Raw genomic sequence first — 15,000 nt, 5'->3', positions numbered from 1 at the left:
TGGCATAAGCCAGAGGGTCCAGGTTGGGGGCCATATAGCAAGGGAGCTTGTGGTTCGCTTGGGATGCGAAAAGATCTACTTGGAGACCTGGGACCATCTGGCATATCCACTGGAATGAGCGCTTGTCCAGGGACCACTCCGATTCTAGAGGAACTGACCGAGACAGAGCGTCTGCTATCCACGTTCCTACTCCCGCTAGGTGGTGGAGGATAGATGTCATTTGTACTTGGTTGCTAGAGAAAAGATGGCTATCATGACATGGTTCACATGTTTTGATTTGGATCCTCCCCTGTTGATGCAGTGTACTACTACTGCGCTGTCCAAAACAGCTTTATGTGGGAATTCTTGGCTGGTAGAAGGCTCTTCAGAGTGAGGAACAATGCCATTGTTTCCAATACATTTATGTGAAGCTGGCGGAACTGAGGTGACCAAGTTCCTTGAACCTTCTTGAACTGAGAATAACCTCCCCATACATTAGAGAGGCGTCCGTATGGATAACCAACGCCGGAGGAGGGAACTGGAGAGGAACTGATTTGGACAGGTTCTTGGTCTCAGCCCAGGGGCAGAGACGTTTGCGAAGAATCGGCGGATAACTGACAACTTGTCTCGAGATTTGACATTTGCTCTTGAGCGCCAACTCGATTTATATCCTTCAGTTTTGCTTTTAACAGAACGTCTATCACTGATGCAAATTGGAGGGAAACTAGGATCCTTTCCTGGTTTCTCCTTGACGTTTGTTTGCATTTTGAGGAATTGCCTTATTGGACTTGGCTATTTCTTTTCCTTTGACCACCGGAATTGACAGAGTGTGGGAGTTTAGGTCCCACTGGAATGCCGAGCCACTGAAAACGGCGACTCGGCGCTAAGCCAGGACTTGGTCTTGTTTATTTGGAAGCCTAGATGTTCTAGGAATTGAATTACTTTGCTTGTGGCTTTGAGGCATTCCTCGACGGTTTTGCTGCCAAATGAGCTAATCGTCGAGGTATGCTAACTACCATTATCCTTTGTGATCTCAGCTGTTGGACTACTGTTTCCGCTATTTTCATGAAGACACCCTGGGGGCTACGTTCAGCCCTAAAAGGCATCACTTTGAAAGAGAATGCCTGGTCTCCCAACTTGAAGCCTAGGCATGGGCGGAAGTGTCTCGCGACTGGGATTATGATAGTATATGTCTGTAAGATCGATAGAGGTGGTGACGGCCCCACTGGGGAAGTAAGGTCCGCACCTGCGAGATATCAGCATTTTGAACTTGTTGCAGCGAATCATGAATAAGTTTAGACGGGACAAGTCTAAGATTATTCTTCGTTTGTTGAGCCTTTCTTTGGCACGCTGATCAAGTGTCCTTGAAACTTGAAATGTTTGACTCTTGACACTACTCCTTTCTCTGAAGGAGTTCTTGTGCATACTCTGTCAATTCCTCTGTTGGTGGTTGAAGGAAATGTTTTGGATGGAGGAGGACCTGTATCCAACTCCATCCCAGCCCTTGGACACAATGCTCTGTGCCACAATTGCTGAATCCCCACCTGTGACGGAAGAGAACAGCCTCCCTCCTACCTGAGGGTTCTCACTGTTGTTGTGCATGACGTGCTGCACGTCCTCCACGGAGTGTTTCCCCCTGTTGGTTGCCCTTCCGCCACCCCTTTGGCAAAATGCACCCCTAGCTCTGCTTCCCCTTGCAAACCTGTTGATGGCCTGGAATGCTTGACTTTCAAACACAGGGTTGAAAGCTGGGGGGAAACAGCGTAGGAGGTCGAGGGATGGCTTTGGGGTGAGTCAACAGGAGGATGGGGCTGATTTTTGACCCTTGGCAGTCGTCGGTTGCACAGATTGTGGTACCGGGACTGCCTGAACAAAAATGTTGCTGTTGCTGAGGCTGGAAGGGCGAGAACTTCTTAGCCTTCTTTAGCTTTTTAGAAGGGGTAGTTTCTGTCTTCCTTTTTAGTCAAAAGACCCCACGAACTCTAAAGGCTCTGGTTGAGCCTAGTCGCCTCATGCTGTACCTCGTTACAGCGGCTTCTGGGAAGAGGGTCAGCTCCCCAGATATTTGAGACCAGCACTTATTCGGTTCGTGCCGAATTGTAGCTTCCTGTAGGACATGTTTCCCTGCAGTTTCGCCTTGATACCACAAACTCGTAGAGGTTCGACTGCACGGTCTGTGTTTGCGCCTTTGCTAGTAGTTTAAACAGAGGCTCCGAACCATAAGTTATGGCGGCACGCAACCTCTGTCATCACTAACGCATTCAGCGTCCTCCCTAACCTAGTCCTTGCCTCAAATTCGGCTTGGATTAGGTTTATCCGGCAGCCTAGGGAGCCTCTCCCGAACTGATCAATAGCACAGTCCGGTTTAAGTTTTTCCCTACAGTGAAGGTTGCCGGAAGGTCTGCCCAAAGGTCCCCCAAAGGCTGGGAAAAGTGGGGACGTTGGATCCGAACCCTGAGCTGAGGGAGAGGCTCATCCTTCATGGTGGCCTGTATGGTCACCTCCGCAATCTTTGTTGTGAAGGGGAGTGGTGCCTCATCCTCCGTAGCAAAGATTGTGAAGGGGCTCTTGAATGCCTGGAGCCTGGTATTAGTGCAATCCCAGTCCTCCAGGCATCTTACCCATTCCCTCGGAGCCTGCTCGCGACTGTAGATGACAGTCTCTTTAGGATCTTGTCTTCCCTATTGAAAGAGCTGCCTCCGTCAACCTAGCATATCCCATGAAAGGTGGTTGCAGGCCGGCGGGATGGAACTCAAAGTCTTCAATACGACAAGTTCCGCAGGTCCGGGATGGAGATCATTCCATCCTTGAAGGGAGCCAAAAGCTGGCCACCCTCCAGGATTGCTCATGGTGAAAAGCGGGAAGGGAGTTATAGTCAGGCATCGGAGTAACTCCGGCGCCTGGAGGAGCTTGACTCAAACCTGCCAGTCTGTTCTCCTGGTCCGTTCAGCCGATCCGCGATGTTCTGAATCGACTGACCGGACTGCGCAAACGAGGTGGAGATTTGGGCAAGCACTTGATCAAACCTTGGTGTTCATCATTGTGCCCCATATTCCCCACCTGTTGCATAACCCTGCTGTGAAGGAGACAGGGTCGAAGGGACCAGAGAAACGCCTCAACAGGGGTCACCGGAGGAGCTCCGGTAGAAGAAGGAAAGGTACTGGCTCGGCGGGAGCGAGGACCTTCTCCTTAGAGGACTTACCTCTAGACCCTTTAGAATGATGCGAAGATGAGGAAGAGGAAGTCTTCGCTTTCTCTGCTCCGGGATGGTGAGCCGGAGACTTACGAGAGGAGGAAAAGGATGAAGTCTTCTTAGACAACGTCTTCTCCAGGGTCTTCTGCTCTCTCTGTCCCTTCACCTTGGGGATGACTGAGGCAGCAGGTGTCTTAGCCGGAATCTCTGATTCCGTAAAGCCTTGGAAAGATGAAGAGGAAGGAATAGGAGAAGAAGATCCAGAAGCGTCCAAGGGAAGTCCTTGGGCGCCCAACAAGCCCCACCTCAACCAACAACTCACCTCCACCTACCGTCATTGGCTCAATGTTTAGGTCCAACGTGGGCGACGTCTGCAGCAATGTCCTGGGGCTCCGCCTTCCATCAGGGCCTGCTCCACCTGGAGTTGTATGCGAGTGAATCACCAGAGCTGCCGCGGCGGGGTCGACTTACCGCCTGGAAGATCTGACAGCCATACTCTTGTCAGGATGTGTGGCTGTCCCTTTGGCGCGTTCTTGCCGAAGCCACCTACCCGGGCTTTCAGGGTGGCCGACGCGGCGTCCTTACGGCGGCAGCCTGAAACAAAGGGTCATTGTAATCTTTACATCGAAGCCCCAAGGATATACCGTAACAATTAAGACTGATCAGTAAATCATAGAGCAGTATTACACAGACTTATGTGATAGTATATACCAGAAGAGCTATACCTACGCCGGTATATACTTACTCCGTCCGAAAACTGTTCCACCAGCTCGTAGCAGATGGAGCAGGCTTCATGGTGCCACACAATTAGGTCCTTGTGGCGGACCGCGCAGGGAGCATGGGTTCTGCAGACTTCGTGCCTGCAGGGGTCCTGGAGGAAGGCGTTACAGCCAGCCTCCTGGCAGTTGGTAGCCTGTAAGTGAATAGATACATAAGTATCACCGTAATACACTAGCAGGACTACTCAGATATGAAGCTCCGCTGCATGCCGGAGTAGCATAAAGTTTGGGCATAATCCTCTCCTGTACCCTGTGTGGGAGAGTCCATGAGACTCGGTAAGCTGGTAGAAAAAACTCCGGTATACACCGGAGTGAATATTTTCTGATAAACCAGATACCTATCATATACCTATAGTACACCGGGGTTTCAGGAGGAGTACGCCACACCGGAGAACGAGAGAGGATTACCCGAATAAAGTAAGACTAGACAAGGTAAAATAAATAAACCTGGAGCGTATAGCTCCGCTGTAGAACCCCTACGTCAACCGCCGGAATGATCGGATAACAAGCGGTCGTTCCATCAGAAAACGAAAGGGACTACTGTTACAGATATGGGAAAGCATGTAGGACCAACTGAATTCCCCCCTTCCTTAAAATAGCTGGCAGAAACAGCTATACAATTACATAAAAAGGAAGGTTAGGGGAACCGGAGAGCAAAACCGAACGCCGGAGAAGGACCGATGCGAACAGGTGGGGTGGCCAACCCAACAACACACGGAACTCCCCCGAAGCTCAAAAGAAAACGAGACTGGTCCGATAGGACCCCCCTTAAGTCCAAAACTCCCGTAATCTCCCTGGTAGGGAGGAAGAGGGGTAGGGGGCCCGGATGGTCGCCATGGCGACCGTGAGCGGGCGAGAACTAACCCTCCCCTCCACGTGGGAGGAATGGGGGGAACAGGGACTAGGGCGATCAGTGGCTCGACGCGAGCGCAGGTGGACCACGAGGCGATAATGCAACAAAACATAGCCTAGGTCGAGCTGACCACGCGAGCACGAGTGGACCACAAGGCGATAATGCAACAAAACTAGCCTAGGCCAAACTGATTGCCCTAACATGCAATCCACAAATAAATACATCGTAAAGAAAGAGGAAGGAAATCACTAGTGGCAGAGAAAGAAGGACGTCCAGGAGAAGTAGGCTAGTTTCCCCGAAAGAAAACATGCTAACTGCTCAAGAGCTGGCCTCTGCCGACGTGGAAAGGTGGGCGACTTTGTAGGTTGGCTGGACTAAAGAATAACATAGCAGTGTATTCATAATCAACCCATACGCCTAAACACCTAGACAAAGGGACATGCATGCATGAACACTAATCTAAGTCACAGCAACGGGATTTCCGAATAGTACGATGTAAAAAAGCAATAGAATAGTGGGAACTTCTGTACCACGTGATAAATAAAACTCATATAAGAGTAAATACACACGGAATAGAATACCACGGTATGGGAGACCGAAGTAGCTAACCGAAGCAGGCTAGCCGGCGGCAAGGCGAGCCATGCGCCAGACCAGGAGACTATTTATCGGACCTAAAAAACGGTAAAAACAGTTCCTGGCTGACAAAAAACTAGTGTAAAAAAAAACCTTACGGGGTACTTAACTTAGCTGCGGTGATACCTGCTAGTTCCATGGTAGAAAGTAAATCCACGAAAGCACACAAAAAAAAAAAAGACACAGAGCAAAGAGTAGCACGTGCATTCAGAAGTTCGCTAACGTAAAGGATGTCCACCAGGAGCGCTGCGGTCGGCGTTGTGGTAGAGTAGTAGTAGTTGACGGCGCCGGCCGTGTATCAGCTCTTCTAGGAGGGGGATTTCGTAATGTAGGAGAATTCTAAAATGGCAAGAGGTTCGTGGTAGTGGTCTCACTCGCCCCAGCTACATACCGGGGGGGGGGGAAACACCTCTTTTTTCATTTTAGGTGGGGTGAGAGAGGTCAGTTATTCTGACTTATCCCCCTATTTTCATTTTTTTTCTCTGGTAATGTTAGTATTATTTACCTAGAAATAATGAACTTAAGGGATTATTTCACGAAGCGACACGAACTGAGCCCAGATATACTATATAGAGTGTAAATACGAATATGTATATCCTTTCCAATTTCCAAAATCAGAGGAAAAACTGGAGTCAGCCTTGAACCAATTTGAACCTCAAATCCATTGTCAGTGTTGTCTTGCATGCATCTAATGTTTGTTAGATTGAAAATAACAAGTAATACTGGTATGAATTGTTTCTTGGGAATATACATACTATCTATCAGGAATCCAAGGTATATAAAATATTTCAGGAATGGTTTCACACCAATCTTAGTTAAAAAGCTAGAAAATGGAGATGGTCTGTAATTATGCAACTTGCACTGACATAAACACTGCAAAAAAAACAAAAAAGAAAAACATTATTACCTGATGTCAGTTTCAATCTAGATAAATTTTAAAAAATAAAGAAGATATAATCTGAATTCAGGTGAAAATACCATAGGAATGCTTTTTCTAAAACAATGGGTAACCTCAAAAGTATCTTTTCCTGACTCCATAGGTTTTACAGAATCTGTATTGTAATGTATTCCATTAAAAAAAGGGCAGATTAGGTGGGAAAAAGGAAACAAAAAAAAAAAAAAAAAACTGAAGTATGTTAACTGTGCTTTGTTCTTGGGGATGATTAACACTACAGTAATAACTGTCGAAGCACTAATTTGAAATGATCATGTTTGTAACGGGGCTGTTTCATGCCTGATACTTGTTGGTTTTTGTGATCAAGAAAAGTACTACCTCCTTTATGATGTAATACACTTAGAAGTATACAGGCAGTCCTCATTTTATCAGGCAGGGGTTCCGTTCCCAAGGGTGTGCTGATAAGCAAAAAACTGCTATTAACCAAAACTCTGCGATTAATGGCGCCCATGGTGCTAATAACCGTTATCGGGGCCATAAGCACTATTATGGTGCACCAAAAGCACTTTTATGGCATGCCATAAACACCCATTATGGCATGCCTTAAGCATCCTTATGCGTCATAAGGCGCCTTATGACGCCATAACTGGAGCTCGACCTGTTATATCACCGTAAATTGCTGATTTATGGTGCTAGACAAGCACTGGATCACCGATAAACCGAGTCCACTGATAAACCAGGGACTGCCTGTACTGTCATATATTTGACATTTGTTCATGAAACTTACCTGACAGAATATATATACAGTGGACCCCCCGTATTCGCGTTCTCCAGATTCGCGGACTCACACATTCGCGGATTCTCTGGGGAACGTTTCCCTCCGCATTATTCGCGGAAAATTCGCGGCATTCGCGGTATTTTTCTATGATAAATATCCACAAATTCCTGGTTTTTTTGATGAATTTCATCATCAAAATGCACTTTTTGTGATAAAACTATTAAAAAAAAAAAAAAAACCAAGTATGAAAATTTTTAGTGGGTTTTTCTTGAGTTTTAACTAACAAAATAGGCTGTTTTTAGCATTTGTTTTTTCATAGGGGTTCCAAACATTCGTGGATTCTAACTATTCAGGCGGGGTCTGGTACGCATCCCCCGCTAATACGGGGGGAGGGGGGGGGGGGGGGGACCACTGTAGCTGTATTTTCTGAAGTCCGACAGAATTTCAAACTCGCGGCACACGCAGTGGGCGGCCAGGTGGTAGTAACCATTCCCGCCGCTGGGAGGCGGATATCAGGAACCATTCCCATTTTCTATTCATATTTTTTCTGTCGCCGTTGCTGTAAAACAACTGTTTGCAGTACCTCCGCCTAGGATTTTTTGATTTACTCGTCATTTAAGTATCTGGATTGTCGTTTTGGTATTGATTCTGGATTGTTGGAATAGTGGACTGTTTTTTTATTTTGGATTGGCTTTTCTGTAAACGTGATGTCTGGATCAAGTTCAGTGAGTTTCAGAGTGTGTGTGAAGGATGATTGTAAGGTGAGGCTACCTAAATCATCGGTAGATCCCCACACAGTATGTATGGGGTGTAGGGGGCATGTTATGTTTGTTGGATGATCGGTGCAATGAATGTGAAGGTTTGACCGATGATGGATGGAAGGTGTATGATTCCTATCGGCGTAAATTGGAACGCGATAGGATCAGGAGGTCTTCCTCCAAGAGCGGTTCCTCTAAAGGTAAGGAAAGTAAAATTTAACACCTGCATTAACCCCAGTTAGAATTTGTTTCACCTAAACCTGTGATGTTGCCTTCAGGCCCTGATTCTGTGTCTGGAGAAGGTAATGCCCTTTCTCTGATTTTAGAGTCTTTACGCACTCTAGAATCTAAAGTGTTAGCCTTAGAAACCGGCTCAGTGAAAGTGTGTGATCGTGCCCCTAGTGTTGTGGAGGGGGCGTCATATCGGCCCCATAATGCCTCTAGGCCTAGACCGCTATCGGACTCCCAGAACTCAGGGAGTGGATATGTCGAAAGCCGCAATGGGGGTTACGGGGGCTCCCCACTGATCTGGCGTCCCGGTTCGGTTGCAGGCCCTGTTGCCAATGCCAAGTTCCCAGGCTGCAATGAGCGTGCTCAGGCTTGCATCCTGAAGGACTGTTTTTTCGTCCTCCGAGGCGCCCTCCCCCGCGCAAGGGGTGGAGCACTCGGAGAGACTCGCGCCATTGAAAAGGACTTTTCGTAGTGAGGACGCTTCATGTCCTCTCTCCAGTTTCGTTACGCTCCTCTCCGGATTCGTATTGACGCCTTTCCGCCTCAGAAGAGAGGTAGGACGTCATCCGGTGATGACGCTGAGAAGCGCTACAGTCGCTGTTGGAGAAGCAGGTTAGCTGTACCTGTGAGAAGAAGGAGTCCCCGTCGCCCCTCAAAAGCCCCTCGTCTTCTCGCAGGCTCAGTCCTGCTTCCTTCTGTTGTTTCTTCACCCACGAAGAACATCCATTTGTCCCTTCAGGACCAGTTGTCTACTGTGATGGCTCAGAAAGCTCGCCCAGAGCAGCAGTCGAGCCTAAACGGAGGAAGGACGTCAGGCTGCCTGTCAAGAGGACGAAGCAGTCTCCTTCTCCTTCTCCGCGTTCGTCTCTTTCTCCTAATGCATCTCCTTCGGTTCATCGCCGATCTCGTTCTCCTAGTAGGAAAGCTTGTCGTCAGGACGCTTTCTTTCCCTCTCGACGTCCTGGGCAGGCTGCTCGACGAGACCGCTCGGGAGGACGCGTCAGCAGGACGCTCGGCAGGACGCTTTTCAGGAACGCTTCGGAGGACGCCAAGCAGGATGGGGACGTTCAGCAGGGACGCTCGTGTTGGACGCTCGGAGGGACGCTTTCCTTACGATAAGGATTTCATAAGCGCTCAGAAAAGATGCTTTGACATCTAAAACCTGGCCGTCGCTCTTGTAAGAAGCGTAAGGACGCTTCAGCAGATTGTAGTAAGGCAGTTCTCGGTCGTCTCTCAGGACGCTCAGCGCTGTCAAGACGCTCTGCTTCCTTCGAGGCAGTAGGGACCGACGGAAGGTCGGTCTCATTGAAGAAGCTTCTGCTTCCAAGCAGCGGAGATCTCTGATTAAGACCAGACCCGCTGGGCATATGCCCTCTCCGGATGGGCGGTCTCCGATTCCTTTTAGGGAAGAAGGAGAGTTGAGTAGTCCGGCGGACTCGATGAAGAGGAGCAACCTTCTGTTTCGTCCGTCTCGGATTACAAAGTACTTGTGCGGCTGTTACGTTCGTCTTTCGGAAACAAGTTTTCAGCCTGCAGCTCCTAGGTCTCCACCCTCGCAGTTTTCGCATCAAAGTCTTGTAAGACCCCTAAGTTTGTGGAGATGAAGACTTCTCTGTCCACCAAGAGGGCCTTCAAAGAAACTACAGGATTGGATGGATCGAAGGGAAGGATCAGGGCAAGTCACTTTCGCTCTTCCTCCCTCAAGGACTCAGTGCAAGCGGCGTTTGGTACGAGACCAAAGGAGATGTGGGTGTTGAGGATCCCTTCGTCAGCCCAAGGGGATTTCTCTAGCCTAGTCGATGCTCAGAGGAGGTCCCTTTTGTCTACAGCCAAGGTTTTCTTGGACACCTACTGAAACGGACCATCACTTGAAAGGACTTCTACGGACTCTCGAAGTTTTCAACTTCTTGGACTGGTGCTTGGAGTCCTGGATTTGCAATCTAGGAGCCCGGACTCGCTCAGTTTCTTGGGGAGCTGTCCAGCGTATCTTGCATGGACAATGCCGTCAGGGATGGTTCGTAAGAGTTAGTTTCGCGCATTCGGATGGCGTTCCTTAAGAAGAGAGCACTTCTATGCAATTTCACTGCTAGATCGGTTACGCCCGCTCAGAAAGCGGAGCTTCTCTTTTCTCCTCTTTCGAACCATCTCTTCCCCCCAGACTATGGTAAAGGACCCTGGCAAGTAGCTTGCAAGAGAAAGCTACTCAGGACCTCTTAGCGCAGTCCTCGAGACGTTCCAGCAGTTCCTTCTACATCTTCCTTTGTGTGACCTCCTAAGAAGGTTTAAACCCTTTCGTGGAGCTCCTCTCGAGAGCAGCTCCTCGAGGGAGAGGGCTTTCAAGAGGAGAGCTTCCTTCAAGCCTAAAGCTACCAAAATGAAGATCATGTCCTTCAGACACCAGTCGGAGCCAGACTGAAGTTTTTTGCGGGAACATGGAGAGAGAGAGATACGGACCCCTTGGTCCCTCAAGATCGTGGAACAGGGGTACAAGATCCCCTTTTTGGATCCTCCTCCTCTATCCACAACTCCCAGAGACCTTTCTCCGTCATATCACGGGGAGAAAAAGGCGAATTCTTTTCGATTCGTTAGATCAGGATGATCGAGAAAAGAGTGGTGGAACAGGTCGTAGACCTGGGGCTCACCAGGATTTTACAACAGACTTTTCCTGGTACCGAAAGCAGTCGTCGGGTGGCGTCCCAGTTCTAGACGTAAGCAGGCTCAATCTTTTCGTAGAGAAGATCAAGTTCAAAATGGGAGACGCCTCAGTCTGTTCTAGTAGCCTTGAGAACTGGGCGACTGGATGGTGTCCTTAGACCTGCAGGACGCATACTTTCACATTCCAATCCACCCTCTTTCAAGAAAGTATCTGAGATTCAGTTTTGGGAAACAAAGTCTGGCAGTTCAGAGACCTTTGTTTCGGCTTGAACACGGCTCCGATGGTCTTTACCGTCATCATGAAGAATGTAGCGAGGTGGTTGCACTCTTCAGGGATAAGAGTATCTCTCTTATCTCGACGATTGGCTCGTCAGAGCGTCGTCAGAGGAGAAGTGTCTGAAGGACCTTCAGTTCACGTTAGCCTTAGCGAAGTCCTGGGACTTTCAGTCTACCTCGAAAAGTCGCATCTGACCACGACACAGTGGATCATCGTGTATCTGGGGATTCAGATGGATTCAGTGGCTTTTCGGGTGTTTCCGTCCCAGGAACGTCAGCTGCAAGGCTTAGAGAAAGTTTCAGCCTTCCTGGGGAAAGAGACTTGCTCGGCGAGGGAATGGATGAGTCTGCTGGGCACCATTTCCTCGCTGGAAAAGGTTTGTTTCCTAGCAGAGGAATGGAAGGCCAAAGAGATCTGAATGTGATCTTGAAGATCACCGATTCGGTGAAAAGCCATCTAAAGATGGTGGCTCGATCCTCAGAAGTTGAGGGCTTATCCCTAAATCTTCTGAGCCCCGACCTAGTGTTGTTTTTACCGACGCTTCCATTTCGGGTTTGGGAGGCAACACTAGGAGGGGGAAGAAGTGTCAGGCTCCTGGAGAGGGGAAAACAGGTAGCCTGCACATCAATGTGAAAGAAACTGGCAGCGGTCTTCCTGTCGCTGCAGTTCTTCGAAGAAAAAAAAAGGTGACAAAGCAAAGTTATCCAAGTCAACTCGGACAACACCACAGCCCTCGTGTACTTAAAGAATCAGGGAGGAACACACACTCCCGGCCTCTGTTTTTACCTGGCGAGGGAGATTCTGCTGTGGGCAAGTGCGAGAAAAGTCAAGATCCTGACGAGATTTATCGCAGGGGTCCAGAAACGTCAGAGCGGGACCTTCTCAGTCGACAAGACCAAATCCTGCTGACAGAATGGACCCTGCATCAAGACGTTTGTCAGGAGCTATGGAAGCTGTGGTGACGTCCCTCTGGTCGACCTCTTTGCGACGTCGAGGACGAAGAGGCTTCCTCTGTATTGCTCCCTGGTCCTGGATCCAGGAGCAATCGCTGTAGATGCACTGCTCTGGAGTTGGACAGGCTTGGACCTTTCATGCCTTCCCACCATCAAGATCATGGGGGAAGTGATGAGGAAATTTGCGGCTTCAGAAGGGACGAGGTTGACCCTGATCGCCCCGATGTGGCCTGCGAGAGAATGGTTCACAGAGGTCATGTCCTTCCTTGTAGACTTCCCAAGGACGTTGCCCTGGAGGAAAGATCTACTCAACAGCCCCACTTCAAAAGGTATCACCGAAACCTCTCCGCTCTGGTCCTGACTGTGTTCAGACTATCGAAAAGTTGGCCAGAGCGAGAGGTTTTTTCTAAAACAGCTGCAAAAGCAATCGCCAACGCAAGGAGGGCCTCGTCAAGAGCTGTTTACAATCGAAGTGGGCTTCCTTCAGGGCATGGGTGTAGAAAGGAGGGAGTTTCCTCTTCCACGACCTCTGTGAGCCAAATAGCTGATTTTCTGCTATTCTTAAGGAATGTGCAGAAATTGGCAGTCCCACCATCAAGGGATACAAGAGTATGTGTCAGCAGTTTTTCGGCACAGAGGCCTAGACCTCTCTGACAACAGAGATCTCATGACCTCTTGAGATCGTTCGAGACCACGAAGATTTCCTCAGGCGAGGCCGCCTTCATGGAACTTAGATGTGGTTCTAAGACTCTTGATGTCAAGTCCGTTCGAGCCTCTCACGCAGCGTCTCTTCGTAACTTGACAAAGAAGGCTCTTTTCCTAACTGCTCTGGCGACGGCGAAGAGAGTTAGCGAAATCCAAGCTTTTAGTAACCAGGTGGGCTTCAAAGGAGACAACGCTGTCTGCTCTTTGAGTCCCACATTCTTGGCAAAAAACGAGAACCCGTCTAACCCTTGGCCCAAGAGCTTCGAGATAAAGGGTTATGACGAGCCTAGTGGGCCAAGAAACCAGAGAGAGTCCTGTGCCCTGTCAGGGCGCTCTCAAGTTCTACGTTCATAAGACGAAGGAGGTACGAGGTCCCTCAGGTAATCTTTGGTGCTCTGTGAAGAGACCTGAATTACCATTATCGAAGAATGCTGTGGCTTTCTTTCTGAGGGGACGTCATAAAAGAGGCTCATTCATCTTGCCAGAAGACTGATTTGAGCCTCTTGCGAGTGAAAGCTCATGAGGTCAGAGCTGTCGCTACCTCTCTTGCCTTCCAAAAGAACATGTCAATCAAGGACATCCTTGATGGCACCTTTTGGAGGAGCAATTCTGTATTCGCCTCACACTACTTAAGAGTTTGAGAACGATATACGAGGGGGACTGTAGTTCTCTTGGACCTTACTTTATTTCTGCAGACACAGTCTTGGGGGCTGGAGGTAGCTCTTTCCCTATCCCTTAGTTAGGAGTTAGGTTAGTTTTTTAATATGTTTTTGAGTTTTTTGGTTGTTGGTGAGATCTTGTGTGAAGTTCTCCCATCCTTTAGGTTAACTTTCATAGGGTCATTGTTTAGTTGGTCAGGTGGTGGCTCAGTTGCTTCATAGCCCTCATATGTATGGTACGATGGTCTAGTCACATTGTGGGTACGTCCTCGTGACAGAGCATCCAGAGCACACCAGCACTACAGGTCTCCACCTGGCTGGCAACTCTGATTAAGCAGAAGCAGGCTTAGGTGACAGTAATCACGAAGTCTACTATGCTTACAGGTGAGGAACCAAGATGTTTATTATCTACTTAATTTATTTGTTTCCTAAAAAATCCTATTCTGTCTCTTCCACCATCCGAAGGTGGGATTCAGCTATACTATATATATCTGTCAGGTAAGTTTCATGAACAAAAAATGTTATTGTTATAATACAATTAAGTTTGTTCATACTTACCTGGCAGATATATAAGTTAAAGTGCCCACCCACCTCCCCTCAGGAGACAGTGGCACTGATAAAATATGAATAGAAAATGGGAATGGTTCCTGATATCCGCCTCCCAGCGGCGGGAATGGGTACTACCACCTGGCCGCCCACTGCGTGTGCCGCGAGTTTGAAATTCTGTCGGACTTCAGAAAATACAGCTATATATATATCTGCCAGGTAAGTATGAACAAACTTAATTGTATTATAACAATAACATGTTCACAAATGTCATGGTTATTTTATTTTCTAATTCAATTACTGGATTTATTGTCTCATAGAGCCTCACTATAGACAGCAATTTCATGCTGATAGATTGCAGAAGCAAAACTCCATGTGCTATAATAGATTTATGGTAATCAAGCTCTGTAATAGATATCATCTTCATCAACTTAAGAAAAATTATAATAGTCCATTGACTGTTTGGTTTTGGCTGTAGTATGAACTACTTTCATTATCATCTGCAGATACTCTGTCATATTCATACATGCAAATGCAGTACATTAGGTATAGGGTGTACTTTCAATCGTTGTACTATTTGGTCAGTAAACTTCAGATTTTAATTCTTATTGAAAACATTTGTTCTTGAATACTGAATAAAATAACACAAAGTGTGCTAATATGTTTTTATGTAATTTATTTTTTAATCTTCCAGGATTGTTCAGAAATTGATAAAGACCTATTTACATGTCTAGAAGGCATAGAAGGTGGTCAGCAGACTCCACAAGATTTTGATTACAATTGTATTACATGGGACCCTATTCTCCTGAATGGCATAGCCTTTTGTGCTACAAATCACTAACAATAACCCATCCTGGGGCTGTTTTTTAAAAATGATGTTATTCAAGAATTTCAAAGTATATGAATAGGGTTTATGCTCCAAAATATAGCTTTGAAACATCTGTTCTGCAGTAGAAGACAGTCCATTTCACTTTCATTACAAGGCACAAGCTAGCGTTGAAACACTTCTTCAGTCTGAGAGTGAAATATTTAGAAGCCCCTTATTTTTACCTCAACCAGTGCTGCACGGAATCTGTGTTAATACCATTCCCGTTCATTTTCTCAAG

General features: G+C 47.6%; 1 protein-coding gene across 1 annotated transcript in view; it reads left to right on the top strand.

The window, feature by feature from the left end:
* Nucleotides 1-14,735, top strand: part of LOC135220186 (uncharacterized) — a 72,065-nt gene extending 57,330 nt beyond the window's left edge. The window contains exon 3 of the mRNA XM_064257472.1: nucleotides 14,589-14,735. Within this exon, the coding sequence (XP_064113542.1) occupies nucleotides 14,589-14,735 (147 nt within the window). The remainder of the gene's footprint in view (nucleotides 1-14,588) is intronic.
* The last annotated feature ends 265 nt before the right edge of the window (nucleotides 14,736-15,000 follow it).

Source organism: Macrobrachium nipponense, chromosome 1, assembly GCF_015104395.2.
Source record: "Macrobrachium nipponense isolate FS-2020 chromosome 1, ASM1510439v2, whole genome shotgun sequence".
Taxonomy (NCBI): Eukaryota; Metazoa; Arthropoda; class Malacostraca; order Decapoda; family Palaemonidae; genus Macrobrachium; species Macrobrachium nipponense.
This window is presented reverse-complemented; position numbering and strand designations above follow the sequence as displayed.